Here is an 18,816-nt window from a genome sequence, read left to right as displayed (position 1 = left end):
AAGCTTACCTTCTGTATCATGCAGTGTTATTTGTTGTCATAGTCGTCTTTGTCGTGTTCAGCGAATTGAAGTCAGAAAAACATTCGAGAATAGCTCGGGTTTGCACTTTTTTATGTCCTAAATTTTTTACCAGCGCCGGTGAAACCTAAGTGAACAAAGTCATGCTCTCGCTACAAAAGAAAATGACAATTTGATTTCGGCACAGCTTTCTAAATTTCATTCAGTCTTGAGCGACTTCATTTGTTAAAGAAAAATAATGATTATAAATTAAACGAAAATAACAAAGACAAGAAAACAGGAACGAAGACTTATTCTCAAGTCTAACCGTTTCGTCGATGACTAGTTTGAGTTCATGTCATTCTTTCATGGTTAAACAGGAACTCGTCGTAAATAACTGGTTAAATAACTGATAGTAGTCCGTGGAAAGTTTTCTTGTCTCATTATCTTAAGAATGTAGGAACCAGTTTTCTGCTTCAGTGCAATTTCAATCCATCGCGCCTACCCTGTAAACTACCTTCTTTTTATAAAGAATGTCTTGAAGTTTTGTCTGACTTTAATGGCAATCACGATATAATAGCTACAAAACAGGACGTTTTAAATGTGACTATCTGGAATAACCAGAACCTCTTGATTAACAAGAAATCAATATACAGCAAGAGAATAAAAGAAGCAGGTTTTGTGAAACTTGGAGATATTCTCTCAAATGATTCAAAATTAAAAAGGTGGGACGCTTTTAGAGAGAAAAATCTCTCCTTGTCAGATTACTTACTCCTACAAGGCATTTTTTCCGCCATTCCGCCTAACTGGAAACAGCTCCTTAACGTTGGAGAGAATAATAACAACCGAATTGACAAAACTGTTTCAGACGATGTTCAAGATATAACTAGAATGACTTCAAAATCAATCTATTCCACCCTGGTCAAACGAATCCAGATTTCTCCGACTGCCAAATCTAAGTTTAATTCCGTATATAATATTTCAGGTAATATAGACTGGAAAAATATTTATCTATTGCCGGGTCGAGTCACTCTTGGCACCAGAACGAGAGCCTTTCAATACAAAATCTTAAATCGTATTCTCTACACCATTAAAATCCTATATAAAATGAATTTGGTTCCTTCTTCGATGTGTACCTTTTGTGGTGATCACGAAGAAACTCTTGAGCATCTTCTAATCAGCTGTACCTACACTAAAAACTTTTGGCTTTCGGTTATTTCTTGGTTAAATACTTACAGTATGAAAATTGATAAGCTTGATGAGATAACAATCCTCTTTGGTATTTCCGATAATATCCCTGGGAATTGTTTGTTAAATCACATAATCATTCTTGGAAAATATACCATTTATTCATGTCGTTGTAAAAATATCAAGCCGTCTGTATCCTTACTGAAGGCTAAAACATCTGAAACTCGGAAATTTGAATTTTTGATTGCAAAAAAGAATAAAAAAGAATCTATCCATTATAAAAAATGGGAAAACATGTTATTGTAACTCAATAGATGAGTATCGGGTATTAACAGTTATAGACGCAGTTGTATATACAGTCGTTCTACCAAAAAAGGAATTTGATGTAGAAGTATTTGTACAAATTAGGTTTATATTATTATATAACCACAACATAAATTAAATCTAGCCGACTGTGAATGTAATGTAACGCAGTATTTCGTAATTAGTGTTAGTGAGTAGCGTAAGCGTTAGTGTAATTAACTTTGTATTTGTTTGTATTATTCTAGTATTTGTGCTTTAAGTGAAAATAAAAAAAATGTTAAAAAAAAAAAAAAAAAGTAAATAACTGGTTTCTACATGGTTTCGCCATAACTCCTGATAACTCCATTCAAAGTGTATTGCAACTCTAAGAAGATGGTCCTCAAAAGAGATGTATTGTCATGATTGAGAAGAATATTCAGTAAAAAATTATGAAGAAAAGTGACTCGTACTGAGATCTAGTAGCACGAAACGAAATGATAGCGACACAAATCACCGAAAAAAGATCATTTAGTGAGCTTCAAAATTTGAAAGATGAATCAGCAGACTCGAGACTTAACTGGAGTAGGATAATTTCAAAGTTTAATCACCCATGTTGATTCATATCAACAACTTACTTTCCGTATCTATAACTATCCATAATCCTCAAGTAAGTTAATTTCGTTGTCCTTAAAGTGGTCCATGAAACCGAAAATTCAAAGGTGACAGTGATCTTTACACAGCCGAGATTAGGATATTCAAGAACAAATGTAACGTTGACGATTCGTTGCAGCGACTGCAAAGTCACTTCTGAGACACAACGGGGCGCGGGCGACGTTCTCCACTCAGTTTCTGAACAGTATTTTTGCTGCGCGCGCCGTTGTCAACTGACGTTCCCGTCCTCTTGCCAAATCACTCCAATGAACACAGTGATCAAACGTCTGTGCACGTGATAGCGTTAGAATGTCTAGGTGGGGTGTTTCCAGTCTGTCAGGACCAGCTTTTATTTCAAACCAGCTACATGCAACCACACAACCCAGTAAATCGCGGTTTGTTTAAAAGCTTCCCCTATATTTTTGTGATTATTTTAATTTAGTTTTACAGATTTCTATGAATGTCCCAGTTGTGTGAGAAATTTATAGCCACTGACCATAAATATCGAGAATCCGCCGATATTTGCAAAATTTCGTAATTCCGTTTTTTTTCCTAAAGGACCCTTTTAATGAACCTTTTTCAAAGTTAGATCTAAAATTTATGTCGCGCTTTGCTTTCTCTGAAAAATCGAAAACCCTAACCCCACCCTCCCGTAAAACAATGAAAAAATTATGCAACTTCGGCGACTTCTTACGCCACAACGCGATGCAATCCCGCTTTTAAATTTTGTGTGTTTGCAGATGAACCTTTCATCTTTTCGAAAATATAAATTTCTTGTTATTTTGTTACGTTTAGACTGCATGGTGACCCGTTGAAATAGGGTACTCTGTATTTTTTGCAGAGGTAAAATAAAGGTCAACTTTAATGGCCTCTAAGAAAAAGGTCAATTTGGCGACCATACCGCTGACAAGGAGCCAAAATGACCCTGGGCTTGAGATTGGTTTGAGCGGGAAGCACCCGAGATTGATCCCTTTCGCGCATGCCTCAACCTTGACCGCTGTACCGGAGTTTTCCTGTTGCTTGTTAATAACGAAAAATCATCCTGCAACGGTTACATTAATCTTCTAACGACCACGACGATAATTGGGCATACCGTACGCGTTGACTTGAATGCTGGTGAGATTCCTTTATTAATGTTTAGAGCCGAATTCTCTTTTCTTCGTCTTACTTTTGTTAGTTTTAAGATTAATTTCAATTTCGCATTGATTAATGTTATGTCTGTCACGCCGGTGGCGAATCGTAATGGTAATTTAAAGCTTACGTGGAAGTCTTAAATTTATATAGTTTAATCGAGTTGCCCTGCGCTAGGGTAGCAAATCATATTTATAGTTGCCTTTTACTTTATCGCCTCAACGAGAGATAATTTGGAAATTCGAGGTGTTCGCAGGTGGAACTCCAAAAATTGAATTATTTTCTGCAAGGTCGTGAACATAACTCGGAGACTCCTTTCAGGGTGTTATATGAAAGACTTATGAAATTTTTCACTAGGTTACAGTTGTTCAAAGGATGGATAAATCGCTATGCAGCGGATATGGGCTACGGAAACGTACTGCGCTATCCTCTGGATAGAGATTTATTCTGTGAATAGCGTTATCCACCCTTCGAAAGAATAAGGCCAGTGTTACATTAATATTAGAAAATTTAACCTTTATTTCCGTAGGGTCTTGATGAAGGAGGTGGATTGATTCAGTAATGAAGTTCGTTTGAAGTTGGAGTCATTTTCACACATTGCATGGTCAGGTGACAAGTCTTTGATCTTTTTGTAATGTGATTGTGTGGGCCTCAGTTACTGTCAACTTACTTTTATTGTAAACAGTGGTACAACCAGAATTCCTCAAAACAAGAACGATAACCACACAACGTCGAGCCTGCCATGTGTCCCTGCATAACGCATGCGCGAGACCTATAACCGCAGACCTGATATGTTTACACTTTTGATCTGAGGACTCTTCTCAATTATTCTAAATCGACTGCTTACAAAGAGATTTATTGAAAACTGCAAATATTAAAAGTTTAGAACATCGACGCATAGAACAAGCACTTATACTTGTATATAAAAGTATTCACAACCAGACACCGAAATACATTCAGGACATGTTTTCTCTGCGAAGTAATGGTTACAGCCTACGTGGCCATCTTAAGGTTGTTCTTCCAAGACCAACCTCATCTTATGTGCAACATTCTTTTATGTACCAGGCTAGCAAACAATGGAACAATCTGACAGACAAAATAAGGATGTCGGAATCCCTTTCTATATTTAGGAAAAATTTGTAAGACATACAGTTGTCCTCATCATATGACTGCAGCTGTTTGTTTTGTAAACAAATAGTCTAGTCACCGACATTCCCTCTTATTAAGTTATTGATTACTTTAATAGCAATTATTCATTCTAGATAATTAATTTTTATTTCTTACCTATTACTCATTACTTATACATGTAAATTATGTCAATTTTTATGACACATTTGCATTTAAACAACCTATTCGCTCATATGCGATATGTGGTTAAATAAAGTTACTTACTTACTTACTTTTATCAGTATACTTCTAAAACAGTAAATACTACACTACTGCAGAGGTTGCAATTAATTAAATAAGGTGGTGAATTTATAAATAATTACAATAAATAAAAATGCAATTAGATACATGAACATAATTTCAATAAAATATGATATATACAATATAAATTTCTACTTTCTTGATATAATGGCTGTAAATTCATTTTGTGATTCAGGAATCACAGATATGTGTAAATTATTCCAAGTCCCTATAGCTCTAGATTAAAAAGAATATTTATAAGTTTAGTTCCAGTGTACAAGCAGTATAGGTGGAACTGACAACAATTTTTCTTCTTTGGTCTTGGAAATAAAAAAAAAAGTATCAGTAAATGTTCCATTTACGACACTACTTTGGCTACAGCAGATGTAGTTAAGTTATGTAATTACAACAATTTCAAGGAAAAGAAGATCTTGAAAACAGTTTTTGACCAATGTCAGGATGTCTTGACCTGAAGTTGTTAAAATTTCATCTCCAAAGTTAAGGGTAGATAGATTATCTTACCCAGTAATTTGAACTTCAGCTCATGGTAATTGCAAGAAAAAAAGCTGGTGCTATTGTAACCTTTGTGTTCTTCATCTTGCACTGATTTGACTTGGATGGCTTGGAGCTCTTTCTTGTCAGTCAGAACTTGGACTGTAGTTTTGGTTTGTATAGGCAGCTCTTTAGAGCCTGTCCAAACACATGTGGTGACAGGATGGATGGTGTAAGCACAGCCTTGGGAGGACTTTTTGATGTGTTCTTCCCAGATGTTGAATGGGATTGATGCTGTATTCTGCTAGAACTGCATCATGTAATTTCAGTAATTTGCACTAACAATGATGGGGTTTTTCATGTGTATATCTTTGCTTTTACAGCCATTTGTCCCCTATTATGTGGTTGGTTAAGATGTCCAGTATATTGACTTTTTGGTTGGTGTGAGGGTCCAAGTAAGCATAGTTGAAGTTATACTTGGATGAGTTGCACCATCATGACTCCAATTTGCATTAAATAGGCCAAAAAATCCTTTAAATGCTAAAATGCTCTATTTGTTGTTTCTCTATGTGTACTTTTGCTTTTAATGTTTGTTTCAAGCAAATTCATGAAAAAACTACAGTTATGTGATATAAAAGCAGTTTTTCCATTTACCCACAATACTTTGTGGGCATGACCAATTTCAGATTCTGGCCTTTTTTCTAAAATAAGGTTTATCAGGCCTGTGGTTTAACAGTGCCTGGTTGTTTGCATGGAGTTATGCAGCTTTGAATGGTTAGTTTTATTTCTTTGGAATTCACATCTTGACAATGAAATGATCAATACTAGATAACTGCAATAATTAATTCACTTAATTTGTAGGAATATAATAGCATAGTTGTATTAATTTTTCTACAACTTTTTGATGCTTTCCATCCATTCGCTACTGTAATAGCTTAAATTCACTTTTGAAACAAATACACATATTACTGAATTCAAGTGAATGAAAAAAGAAATTGAAATAAAGTGGTTTTGCATACATGATTTTCTAAAAAGTGCTTGATATTGCTCTGAGAAAAGAAACCAAATATGCGATTAAAGAAACTACATGGATCCTAACAAAATGGAACTGGTAAATTTTGAAAGCAAACAGTTGTGAAGCGAAATAATGCCTGAGTTTGACAAGGTTCTGACACCTCATTTGTAACTTTTGCATATGTCTAACACTGGATAGCTATTGTTTATTGTTTCCTTCAGAAAAAATAACATTTTCGCTTACTGTTTTTGAAGCACAAATTCAAGTTACGCTTGAAATTATCTTCCAAAAAAGAGAATAATTTTCTGTGGTTTTGTGTAACAGAAGTAGCTGGCACTTGAGTTGTGCATAGCTTGTGAAAACACTGGCCGCCAGCACTTCTGGAAAACACGGTCATCCATGAGGCAGTTCACACTAACCGGAACGAACCTAACCAATAGCTTCTCTTGCTGGGGCAAAGACTTGACACAGAGTAATTTCCTGATGCCCTTTAATGTTTTAAAGTGGCACCCTGGTCTGTTCTGTTGTACAGCACCCTCTCCAGTGACAAGAACATAAAAGAAGACATGCCAATTAAGCTGAGCAGACTTCATGCATGCATTAAAGCTTGATGCAGCTGGATGGGAAAAGTTCTCGACCAGGAGATCATACATGGTCTTAGCATCTTTAATGATGGCAGCCCTTTGAGGCACTGCCTGGCTGAGTTTCTGCATGATATGTGATCCATCAGCATCCTGCTCCCCTTTGGCATGAGATGTTTCAGGAAATTAAACTGTATCAAATAGCCAAAGTCAGTGAGAGAGTGGGACAAGTCACCCAAGCAGTGTAATCTTGGATTTGTACTGTTCAGCACAACCATCAGTTTATTCATGCATCTTTATCATAATGTATATGAGATTTTGTGTGAGGTACTTGTTTATGAGCTCCTGAACATGATGCACACTGTTGTAATCTTGGCTGGGCTCATTTGAAATCACTAAGAGGTGCTCTTTAATGGTATAGGGGTCTTCTTCTGTGCTTTTGACACCATAATGAGCTCAACTGCATGGCAATAAACAATGGAAACATGCAGGGAAACTTTATCAACATCAAAGCATTCACTTTGGGTTTCATCTTGCTTCCTGCATGTGTATCCCTCTAAATAATCTTGAATACAGACAACATGATCAACAGGGAGGTGTTCCAGAAAATTATCAAGCTGTTCCTACTGCTAGTAAGCCATAAAGGAGTGGCTTGGATACACCTTCAGGAGATCCTTAAAATAACTGAACAGCTGAAATGGAGATGTTTCTTTTTTAACTAATACATACATAAATACATACATAACCTTTATTTCTGTGTCTAGTTGTTCTAGTGCCAAGGCACTAATTGGGGATACTCTAACACATACAGTATGTTACAAATTTAATAAAAATATTAATCAAATAATAAAATATTGATAAAATAATTATTAATTAATACTGAATATTGAGTAAAGTATTAATTAATTAATGATAATTAACCCTAAGTATAATCCCCAAGAATAAATGCACTCATAACTACTTTTTTGATCTATACAAATTTCTTAAGTTGCCAGAACACTATTTACAATCAAAACCATATCACTATTTTAAGACACCTATACACTAAGTTGTGGAGAGATAACAATTTGTTCCACATCCCTTGACTTCAGCTGATAAATCTTTCTTTTGTATCATTGCTCTGACTTCTGGCAGGGCAAGCAGATGAACTTTATCCATTCACCACTTCTTTGCTGTCCTGTTTGCATATCGAGGTCATTCTTTCTCAAAGGGCGCCATCTTTGTTCTGGTTTTCCTTTCTTTCACGATATTTGTCTGGTATTATATCTTTCCTTGCTTGGACTTTAGTGTGTGCCTCATCCCTGACTTGTTTCATGTTATTCTTTTGAGTGATCTCTTCAGTGGTTGTCTTGTAAGTTTCACTTGATGCAAGGTCGATTTGTGATTTTCTTCTCTTCTCTCCCACACTCTTGATTATGCAGCCAATTCCTTTCTCTCTTTTCAATCTCTCTTTGCTCCTGGGCTGCTTTCTTATGTGAAACTGTATAATTTTTTTCCTTTTGTTTCTGTAATCATTGACCAGGTGACCTATACATTCACTCAAAACACGTGTATTAGTCATACTGATCTTAGCTCTTAAGAATCCCTTGAGACCCCCTGCTTGTTTGTCATGAGAACGAAACAAAACGTTTCCACTGCACCAGAGTTGTGGTGGATCTTTGATGGGAGATTTTCATGAGCACAGCATCATGGTGCAAAATGTTTCAGCATCACTCACAGCTAAAATAAATTAAAATGCTTACAGTTGTCGGTTATTACAAGCCCAAGATATGTTGCTTCATCAAAGTGCAATACTTGATTTAGGAACAGCAAAATTTAAGAAGGAAGTGGTGAGTCTTTTGCTAATTTGGACACTACCAGTGCAGTGCAGACTCTTTTTCAGTCTTTCAATTTGTTCTAGTCAGGTCCTGGCCTTGTATTTTGACTTTAAACTTTGACACACAATCAATCACGTACAACCCATTCATCTGACATGTTTTATTTTTTATTTGGAGACCTGCTGGGCCATAACGAGCTATTTCAGAAACTGCCTTTCAGAAAAATGTGAAGCGTTACAATGAAGGGTCAGTGTAAACATGAAGTTTTTCAAGAACTTCTAATAAAGAAAAGTATCTGAAAGCTATTGTGTGCATTTGCCTTTGTTATTCTGATTTCTAAACGGAATTTTGTAAGATTTGTGTGTTTGTTGTTTGTGTTGGGAAATTATTCAAAATACACTTGTACGACCATTGTGTCTCTTGCACGTTACATGAGCGTCAAGTCATATTTTTTGGAAACAGAATTTTTTTCCTCAGGTTTATTTAAAAGGGATATAACTTTTATTATTTCTACATCAAGAAGACCTATTTGCACAAAATGAGAAAAATTTTGAGGGTGAAATAGCCATTAGAAGCCGAGGTATTGGGATTAATAAGGAAGTACCCCCAGAATGTAGTCACGACTGCTCTAGTCATCTCAAACTTGTTTGCTTTGGTGACTCAATTTAAGTCATTAATGATGATCTTTTGCCTTTGGTGTAGCCAGAGTCTTGTAGCTTTACCCATGTCCTGTTTTCGTGGCTTTGGAATAAGAGTGAATGTTTTGCAATGAGTGGAGCAGGATTTCATGCATTTCTGTCTTTGATGTTTGTAGAGTCAGACTGACATAATTCATTGTGTAGTTGTTGTTTCTTTTAATTGCTGATAGGTTGTGGACATGTGGGATGATGCAGTGTGAGGCTGGTCACTTGGTAGGCAACTTTTTGGATCCACTGGCCAACATTTTGCAGTTTTGTTGAAATCTATAGCATATGCAGTTGATTCAGAGCAGTTTTTGCAGTTTTTTAGAACTCTGTAACAGATGAGTGGTAAAGAATACTTAAATTGAACACATTTTGCGTATCAAATCACTGATTGGTCTACAATAAAATACAACTTACAATAATTGCTTGAGACAGTTCTGCAAATGGCTCATTAAAACATTTACAGATGGAAGATATTCGTTTTCCAGTATATCAGTATTAACTTAAGTGCAAATAGCTTAACTTGGATATTTATCAGCAGGATTATCTTATCCATGTAGTACATAAAGTTGTCATGTTTTTGTGATAGAATTATATTCCAAACCTTCCTGGTATTCGTTACATGGGGCATAAAAGGGAATGATAAAATTCTCATACAAATGCCATATCAAAGAGAGCAAAAGTACTAGATTGTTCATGGTCCATTTTACAATGTTCATACAGCAAATTATAATGACTTTTGGATAAGTTAGGAAAAGATATACACTACAAAGAAAAGTAACAGGTAAAAACATCAGAGAGTAAATCTACTTGGAAAATACCTAGTGTAAAACGTCAGGCTTTGATTACTTAGCGTTAGCATTTGGTGGTTTGATCCTCCCTATTGACCTCACATACTTTACTAGACATTGCAGCTCCTAGTTGTAATTATCTCAGAAGAGACATCAGTTGTTTAAATTAAAAAACCAGATAGTTTCCCTGAATTTAAATGTCCTTGAAGAAAGCACCCTGGTCTCTACCAAGAGACATCAGTTGTTTAGAATAAAAAACTAGATAGTTTCCTGGAATTTAAATGTCTTTTAAGGAAGCACCCTTGTCTTTGCCAAGTGATTTGGATGCCTGGCATGTTGGTACATCTGCAGGGATGATGCTTCTCGATTCACATTTTCATTATGTAAGACAAATAAGTCAATAAGTGAGAGAGCAGTGAATCCAAAAAGTGCCAAAGTAATTTTTCAGAATGAACAATGTTAGTTTGTTACCCAATCAAGAATGGCTAAGTCCATGCACATGTTGTTAGTGTCATCCCCATTACAAATCTGCTGTGCAGCAAAAATGAGCATCACTGAAAGGAGAGAATCAATCCAGTATGTTTCCCTGCACTGCACAAGGCAACAGATTAGGGGTGATTTTTCCATAACTGGAAAATGAATTTCTTGAACTTTTTTAAGGCCTTTACTTCAACATCACTAATTTGGAAAAAGAGACAAACTTCTTCATGTAAAGAAACACAAACATACAACAGCATGTGTCAATTAATTACCTCCATGTAATTTGATGCATATCAAGAAATTTTGGTCGCCCGCAGTGGCTTTCCTGTATACAGCTACTGCAACATGTTTAGTTAAAACCCTTTTACTTATTACATAGCCATTCTGCTTGTGCTGTCACTCTGTATGGCAACTGACATGGTCTCCCTGAGTAATAATTACACAGTTATAGAAAAATAGATTGATAAATCAGTAGTAATAATAGTAAGTATAATGTCTCTAGTTTGCCATTATTACAGAATTAGAATTACACAACACAAGTTACTTAAAATGACAAAAATGACAAATAAATACTAATTTTGGTTTTATGTGAAAGTGCTCTATCAAAGTAGTAACCTAGAAAGCAAAAAAATGGTATAACTACTACTTATGTTCTCAATAATTTGTCATTCAAATTACTTGATAATGGTTAACTACACAACATACCCTGAAATTCTTCCTCACTGAGTAGAATGTCCTTCATGCAGAACCTTGTACTTTTCAATGTAAAATATTCACAAGGATTATATTACATTGTATTGACACTTCATGTATGATTGCTTGAAGAGTTGGGAAAAGGAATTCTTTGACACCTGTGGACTAACTGTAACTGAATTGTGCTGTTTCTTTGCTTGTCTGACTTCTTTATACATCCTATATTGGATCCTGATTGCATTCAAAGGTCGGGTAAAAAACGTTTTCACATTGAGCTTCTTGATAAAAGAACTTAACTCAATGTTTGTTGCCCTAATTGTATACAACTTCTGGGAACTGACTCAAGTCTTCAATCCATGGTGCTCCTGGTGGTGGAATTTCTCTTTTAACAAGCTGTGACTTGAGCTGCAATGACTTCTTTCTCTTCTGAATTATTTTATCTTAAATTGGCAGATTGTTTTTCTGATGGAACTTCATTGGGACCAGTCCGTCTCAGTTTGAAATTAAGTGATTACTTCTAGATTACGGAGTCCTTATATATATTGACAAAGTATTTTAGAACATTCTAGATGCTTACAACTTAACTATTCTAATAGAATTACATCACAGTTACATATTAACCTATTAGAACGTTCTATGCTATGTTGACAGAAAGTTTGAGTATTCATGTCACTGCAACTAAACATCTAAGAAATTTCTAAGAACTACTATTTACAATCTCTATCCATAACAAGACTACAAAAAATAGAGAAATTATGAAAAGTGTTTCAAATTAGATAGATTAAACAGAACAGCTATATTCAATAAGATCTATAATTAAAATTTGAGGCATATGCTACATAATAATAATAATAATAATAATAATAATAATAATAATAATAATGGTTTATTAACAATGTATCCACGCATTGGGTTTTCACCTGTTTAGTATTTACATTATAAGAAATGAAAAACTGCAATACACTATAAGCAATAATAGCTTACTATTAAAGGATGTGGTATGAAATAATAGTAATGCAACCCAATATACAATTTACAAACTATTTACAAATGTTATTTCATTTATTTATTGGGCTTTGCCTGACTAGAATACAAATTGTTAAAAAAGAATACAAAAGTTATTAGGCAGGGAGACCACTACAGCCTAGCCAATTACAGCGGATCCCTCCGCCAGTAGGAGAGTTAACACAATGAACCAAGGCACGTCCAGATAGTGAAAGGCTTTAATCGCAACAGGGAAACTAGACTCCGAACGAGTAACAAACAATATGGCCGACGCGACGACGAGAAAAGCCGTCAAAAGCGCATGCTCAACCCAGATACCGCTGACCGGTACTGGCGTGACTTCTTTCCTTTTTTTTTTTTTTTTTTTTTTTTTTTAAGGAGAAACAAGAACTAAAAACAATTTAACATACACTTAAGACTAACTAACAAATTGACACGCGCGGGCGAGTCAAAGTTCAGAGTTTAAAGATCGGTGTTCAAAGTTCAGTGTCATAATCTGCAAAACGAGAAGGAGGACGGCGGGTGCGCGATGATCTCCGTAGGGCAGGCGGAGAAGGCACCGCTGAGGTGGCTGCATACTCCACTGGGGAAGGATCAGGGCAGGGCGACTGTGTAGCGAAATCATCCATGGTATGGTCAACGGGAGAGGCAGGGGCTGGACTGTAAGACTGAGGGTTGACAACTGGTGGGTGTGTGGAAGCTGCGATGGCCTCAGGGATGGCAGGCAAAGAGGGGGGGGGGTGAGTCGTTGTAGTAGGACCATCTTCGTCGTCAGAATCAGAGTAGTGTATGCGTAGGGTCGGAGAGGCACGGAAGGGATCACCCAAGTCAGATGGGACCTTGAAGCACTCAGATAGCTTGACATGGTACAATGAACTTCGCAACTGGGATCCAATGAACTTTTTGATGTTGCAGAATGGAGGATCAATGGCTACAACGAGATAGCGGTCACGAGCACGAGACTTGTTGAGGTCAGAATGAAGGTACACAAGATCACCAATATCGATCAGGGGGGTAGGACGCCTTGACTGACCAGGAGCTTTGGAACGTTCACTGAGGGGATGGTTGGAGAGACGCTGCTCATGCTGGAGGGAAATTATGTGGTCATCTGCGAGGGGTAACTGCTTGTTTGAGAACTGATCCCGCTGGGTCCACATTTCTCGAGAGGAAAGCCCTCTTGAACGGATACGTGAGTTTAAGGCTGAAGTGGCTACGGCAAGGGTGAGGGGAGAGACAGAACTACCGAGAGGCTCCTGACGCAACAGCTCATTCTCCAATTCCTGGACTGCTCTCTCTGCAACGGGGTTCTTGTTGGGATTTTTGGCATGGCCAAGCTCAATTGTGATTCTGTGTTTCTGTAAGAGTGAATCATTGACAAGGGCCTTGAATCCGGGAGCAGGGTCGGTGCGGATCACAGCAGGTGGACCATCCATGGGGTGCACTTCCACGCAAAGCTTTATAATGGCATCACGCAAAGTTTGGTGGCGTTCGTTCTCAAGAAAGAGACTGGACGTGTAAGAGGTCACTGTTTCACGGAGTACAAAGATAAGTTGGCGAGAACGTTTTATGACATCTGCCGCAAAGGACTGCCCAATAGTTTCAGGTGGAGGCGAAGTGGACTGGTCAATTCGTGCTGTTGGTGATCTCTGAATTGCTGCACAGGAGTGGCATCCATCGGAAACACGGGAGACTGCCTTGTCCAGGTCGAGGGCAAACAGATAGCGCTTGGCAACCATTTTTAACTGGTGACAAGAAGGGTGGCTGAGCTGAATGTGAAGGGCTGTCAAGAGGCCATCCAAGGCCTGGCGAGGGACAATAATACACTCTCTGGTCGGTGACAAGGGATCATGACGTTGGACGACGAGCAGGCCATCACTTGCGATTGAGGCGACCTGCAAATAGCGTTTGACGTCCTTGATGTTTGTGAGCTTCTTGGAAGGCCTTGTGCCTTGGACAAGGTGTGCGTGTGTGCGGCGTAGGTCTGGGCATTCAGACTGTATGGCCAACCAGGCCGGACGGCTGGTGAAAGGGAGGCGGGCATTGCCTTGGAGGATGTCCTGGACAGTCGCGGCTCGGACAACAGAATCTCTGGTTGAGGCGATAAACAGGCAAATCTGACAGGTTTCATTCTCACAAGGGGCAGCGTTTCGACTCGCGAAGTCTGACTGGAGGATAGAGGCGCCGGAGACGTGTCGCACTGAGGCCTGGTAGCGGCTGACAACTGACAGGAAAGTAGATACGCGAGGACTTGCGGAGAACTCGCCGCGGCATAGCTTCTCATAAGCCTGGACGCATGGCTTACTGTCCGTTAGGATACAGGCTTTATTGGATGACTGGATGAGGTATGGACTGAAGTGCTTTGTAGCCGCAGCGATGGAGAGGGCTTCTACTTCGCATGGAAGCCACGTTGTCTGAGTGCCCCACAGCTTAGCGCTGAAAAAACCGGCGATGTGTAGCTTGTTGTTGCGCGTCACATAGAGGGTGGCGCCTATTCCTGGGTCCTTGACTGCGCCATCGGTGACGACCCATAGTTGGTCCTCAGGTCTAGGTAAGGTGATAGAGAGGGCTGAGGATAGGGCCTTCTGAGCGTCATGGAATGCAGCCCTGAGACTATCAGACCAGGTGATGGATTCTTGTGAAGTACGTCCAGCCGTGACGGCATCCAGCGGGGTTAGATAACTAGAGCACCGTGGGATAACACGAGACAGGACTTTGTACGCACCAATGAACGATCTCAAACGACCAACGGTGTTTGGCACAGGGTACGTGGCGAGGGTGTTGAGGCGGTGGGCACTGGCAGACAGGGTACCGGGAGACCAAATCCAACCAAGGATAGTGGTTGACTTGGGGTTGATTATGGTCTTGTGGGCTGACAAACGCAGGTTGCATTTGTGAAGAGCTTGCAGGACCCTCTTCCAGTTGTGGAGTAACTCTTGAGGGGTGTTGCCCCCGCAGTATAAATCATCGGCGATCTTGGCCACGGCTCCATCTTGAAGTAAGGGGCCTAGAACACGGCACATAACCTCCTCTAGAGCAGTCTCTGAGCCAGGCATTCCCATAGCGGAGCGGGCATACACCCGTACGCCTTTAAAGGGGGTGGCGACACCGCAGTACTTCATGGACTCTTTGGCTAAAGGGATCTGGTAGAAAGCGCTTGTAAGGTCAGTGACAATTATGTGTGACCATTGGGCGATGAGCCGTAATGTGGAGTCAACATCAGGTAGCAGGGATGGTTGTGGTTTGCTGTATCTGCCCACATCAGAAAAGGCGGTGACGAGACGGGAACCACCATTAGGCTTCTTTACAAGGAAAGATGGATTGAGGTATTCAATGGTGATACCCACATCTTCGGGGCGGCGGAAGACTCCAAGATTCTCTAGGTCGTCAAACTTTTCCTGGAGCTCGATGAGCTTATCCCGTGCGTATTGGGGGAGGCGACCCTTCCGCTGAGGAGGTTCGACAGGACCCATGTTGACTTTGGCCTTGTATGCGCCAGCGGCTCCATTGTATCCAGGGAATTGCGGGTCAAATACAGTGTCGTACTCTGTAAGTAGTGATTGGAAGTCTGCACGAACGGTTTGGGGAAGGGTGTTGTCTGGATCAACCTGAACGGATGCAGAGTAACGTGTACTGGAGGGCGGCAACGGGCGCTGAGCAGTAGGTGGGGGTGATGATGGGACTTCGGGGGGCTCAAAAACAGGGATGACTTGGCAGAAGTGTTTGTGGCGCTTGAGAGTGCGGGGTACGCTTGATAGGTTAGGAATCCGTATGGCTCGGGCAACGCTGGAAACGACACCAGGTTGTGGCCACAACTGGGATGGCTTCAGATTGTGTGCACTGGGTGCGTCGATGCGAGGCTCTAGTGCGTACTCCGAGTCAGAAGGTGCATCGTCTGGTAGACGTACTTCCATGAACTCTCCAGGCCACACTGTCTGGGATGGAGCAGGGGCACGTAGGACAAATGCTCTACGTGCGGTTGCATGAGGGTTGGGTGGGGATTTGGACCCATACGTGTAGACGGAGCCATTGCCTAGTAGTACCTCTCTCTTAGCGGGTCGGACAGCGATGTCATTCGTCTCCATGAAGGGGGTACCGGCAAGTACCTCAACATCAAGATTCTCAACTACGAGACCTTCAAACGCGAAGTTTGTGTGGTCCCGGGTGAAGGTGGTACGAATTTCTCCTATCACCTGGAGCTGAGACGAGCCATCAGCCTGTTGGACGGACTGGGCACTTGAGATTATCGGACAGCCGAGGTGTTTTGCGGTTGAACGGCGTATCATATTTCCAGTTGCACCGCTGTCGAGGGTGACGCGCACGACTCGATGATCATGAAAGACATCCATGTAAGGGGACTGGCGGGTCTGCACACGGTAGGCCACCATGTCCGGGCCTGGCAATGTTGTGTCAGGGTCTGGTGAATCAGAATCAGGACTGGTCTCAGTTTCTTGGTCATTGTCAAGGATGCCGGCGATCTGTCGTGCTTTCACCATGAAACGCCTGTCACTGTCGGGGAGGAAGGTACACTGACTGAGGAAGTGGTTTGTCATAGAACGGCCAGCCTGTTTACATAGAGGGCAGACCTTGTCTTGGCGGGGTTGTCTGGGACGGGCTCTGGGAACACCCCTGTTACTCTGACGAGGGCGACGAAAATCGTCTGCAACAGCAGCACGCAGGATTCTGGCATCATCCGACGTGCGAATTTCCTCGAGTAAGGAATTGAGGGCCTGCGAGATCTCAGGTTTGATCGAGGCAAGAGTACGGGATCTCAATTCTGTACCATATCGCTGCTTAACCAGTCGTGGGAGACTGGGGTGAATGAGGCGTAACCAAGTGAGGACCACAAAGTTTTCGAGTGTAGGGGTTAACTCCTCATCCTCCTGCACTGCTTGGCCATTGTGGGTTAAGCCGTTGGCACGTAGCAATGAATCTTCTACGAATGCTGTGAGGCGCTGGTACAGATCTTCGGGGCGCTCATCAGCAGCTAGGTGTATTTCGGAAAAGTCAATGAACTGAGCCCCGGTGACTTGGAAACCAAAGTGCTGTCTGATGGTTTGCCAGATGAACTCGAGGGATGTAGAGTTTTTCACCAGAGTATTTCGAGAGATAATTGGACAATAGTTGGCGATCTGTCCTAACATCAGCTCGAGGAAGTTAACCTTTTGGCGGGCTGTCAGGCGACGAGCTAATGGCACTGATTCGCCATCGTTGTGAAGACCTCGAAGCGGCTGACCCCTGGTCTTTTTTAACCATGTGAATCCATCTGCGAGGAAGGGGGCGAAGTTGCTGTCCAAAGAAAGAGTGTAAATGAGGTTTTGCTTCCAGTTTTCAAAGGAATTGATAGATTCCACTTTGGAGAGGCACCACTGCTTCGGTGCACGGTGTGTTGCAGCCATAATTCACGTTTAGGGCTCACGTGGACGAGGCGAAAAATAGCCTTCTTCGGCGAAAATATGGCCTGGGTAGAACCGAACACTGCCACCACGCCAGTAGGAGAGTTAACACAATGAACCAAGGCACGTCCAGATAGTGAAAGGCTTTAATCGCAACAGGGAAACTAGACTCCGAACGAGTAACAAACAATATGGCCGACGCGACGACGAGAAAAGCCGTCAAAAGCGCATGCTCAACCCAGATACCGCTGACCGGTACTGGCGCTCCTTAATTATCTATGTAAAAAAATACTTTAATAACTAAATCTACAAATATGTAAGCATAAAACTTAGGAGGAAACAAAAAGGAAGTTTAAATTGCTAGAAGCAGCTCGTTGAGACCTCACTGTGTTGCACCTAGGAAAGATTGTTCTCCAGGTTCTAATGTCATCAACGTCGTACAGGTTTAGAGCCTTTTTGTAATATTGAAGTTAAACTTTTAAAGGAGATTAGAGAGATGTGATTTGTGCATAGCCCAGCAGGAAGAACATTCCATGTGTGGCACACGCATATGAAAAATGAATGTCAATATGTAACAGTTCTACATCTCCTAGGAATATAAGTAAAGGCACTGCTGCTCGATGACCTAGTGGATCTTGTAAATTGCCTGCTTACAGGTAAAGCTTCACTATCTATGAAGACTAAGGTGTTAACAGCTTAGTAGAAAAAGACTATATCCCAAAATTCATGCCAGTATGAGCTGGGCAACAGATTTGTTACTTGGAGGTGGGTCTTATAGGTAACATCGCAATGGAAGGGGAGCTTCAAAATTAGTTTTGTTGCACGGCGCTGCACGTTTTCAACTTGGTTTACTAGGGCAATGGACTGTGGCAACCATATTCAGGTTGCATAGCTGAGATGGCACCAGACAATAGAAAGGTACAGTGTACGACGCGTTTGGGTGCTTTTGATGACCTAGAAACTTGGCGCACAAACCCGAGGAGTTTGTTGGCTTTTCCACACTGTTCAGATACTTGTTTGTCCGAGGTAAGATTGCTTGACACCCACACACCAAGGTCTTTCTCTACGTCGCAAGATTCCAAAGGTGTCTGTATGGAAAGCCATACTGGACAAAAGTAGTCAAGAATAATTTTGTCGGCTGAGAAATAATTCTGTCTTTTGAGATGTATTTTCAATGGTCCAGAAATATTTTTGATGATTGAGAAAACTT

The 18,816-nt window shown here is 40.4% G+C and overlaps 1 protein-coding gene, 1 long non-coding RNA gene and 1 pseudogene across 13 annotated transcripts in view; 1 reads left to right on the top strand and 2 right to left on the bottom strand.

Moving 5' to 3' along the window:
- The first annotated feature begins 3,140 nt into the window (after positions 1-3,140).
- Positions 3,141-18,816, top strand: part of LOC149035462 (uncharacterized) — a 46,328-nt gene continuing 30,652 nt past the window's right edge. For 8 of the 12 annotated variants that reach the window (XR_016182463.1, XR_016182462.1, XR_016182461.1 and 5 more), the window contains exons 1-2: positions 3,160-3,290; positions 3,779-3,858. This is a non-coding gene — a long non-coding RNA (uncharacterized LOC149035462). Of the gene's footprint in view, positions 3,291-3,778; positions 3,859-18,816 lie in introns of all 12 variants that reach the window. The other 4 variants (XR_016182465.1, XR_016182464.1, XR_016182459.1 and 1 more) reach the window with 3 other exon arrangements.
- LOC113671345 (uncharacterized) lies at positions 6,268-8,182 on the bottom strand (annotated as a pseudogene).
- LOC149035466 (uncharacterized) lies at positions 12,380-17,609 on the bottom strand. Its single transcript, XM_089192073.1, has one exon. It carries the CDS (start codon positions 17,607-17,609, stop codon positions 12,690-12,692), a length of 4,920 nt encoding a protein of 1,639 aa, XP_089048199.1. The 3' UTR covers positions 12,380-12,689.

This window comes from Pocillopora damicornis, chromosome 13, assembly GCF_964200805.1.
Source record: "Pocillopora damicornis chromosome 13, jaPocDami1.2, whole genome shotgun sequence".
NCBI classification, from domain to species: domain Eukaryota; kingdom Metazoa; phylum Cnidaria; class Anthozoa; order Scleractinia; family Pocilloporidae; genus Pocillopora; species Pocillopora damicornis.
Note: the sequence above shows the minus strand (reverse complement) of the source record. Positions and strands in the feature narration are given on the sequence as shown.

What these genes read in the sequence shown, in the direction of transcription:
- LOC149035466 (XM_089192073.1), bottom strand. Translation starts at nt 17,609, where the DNA reads ATGGCTGCAACACACCGTGCACCGAAGCAGTGGTGCCTCTCCAAAGTG.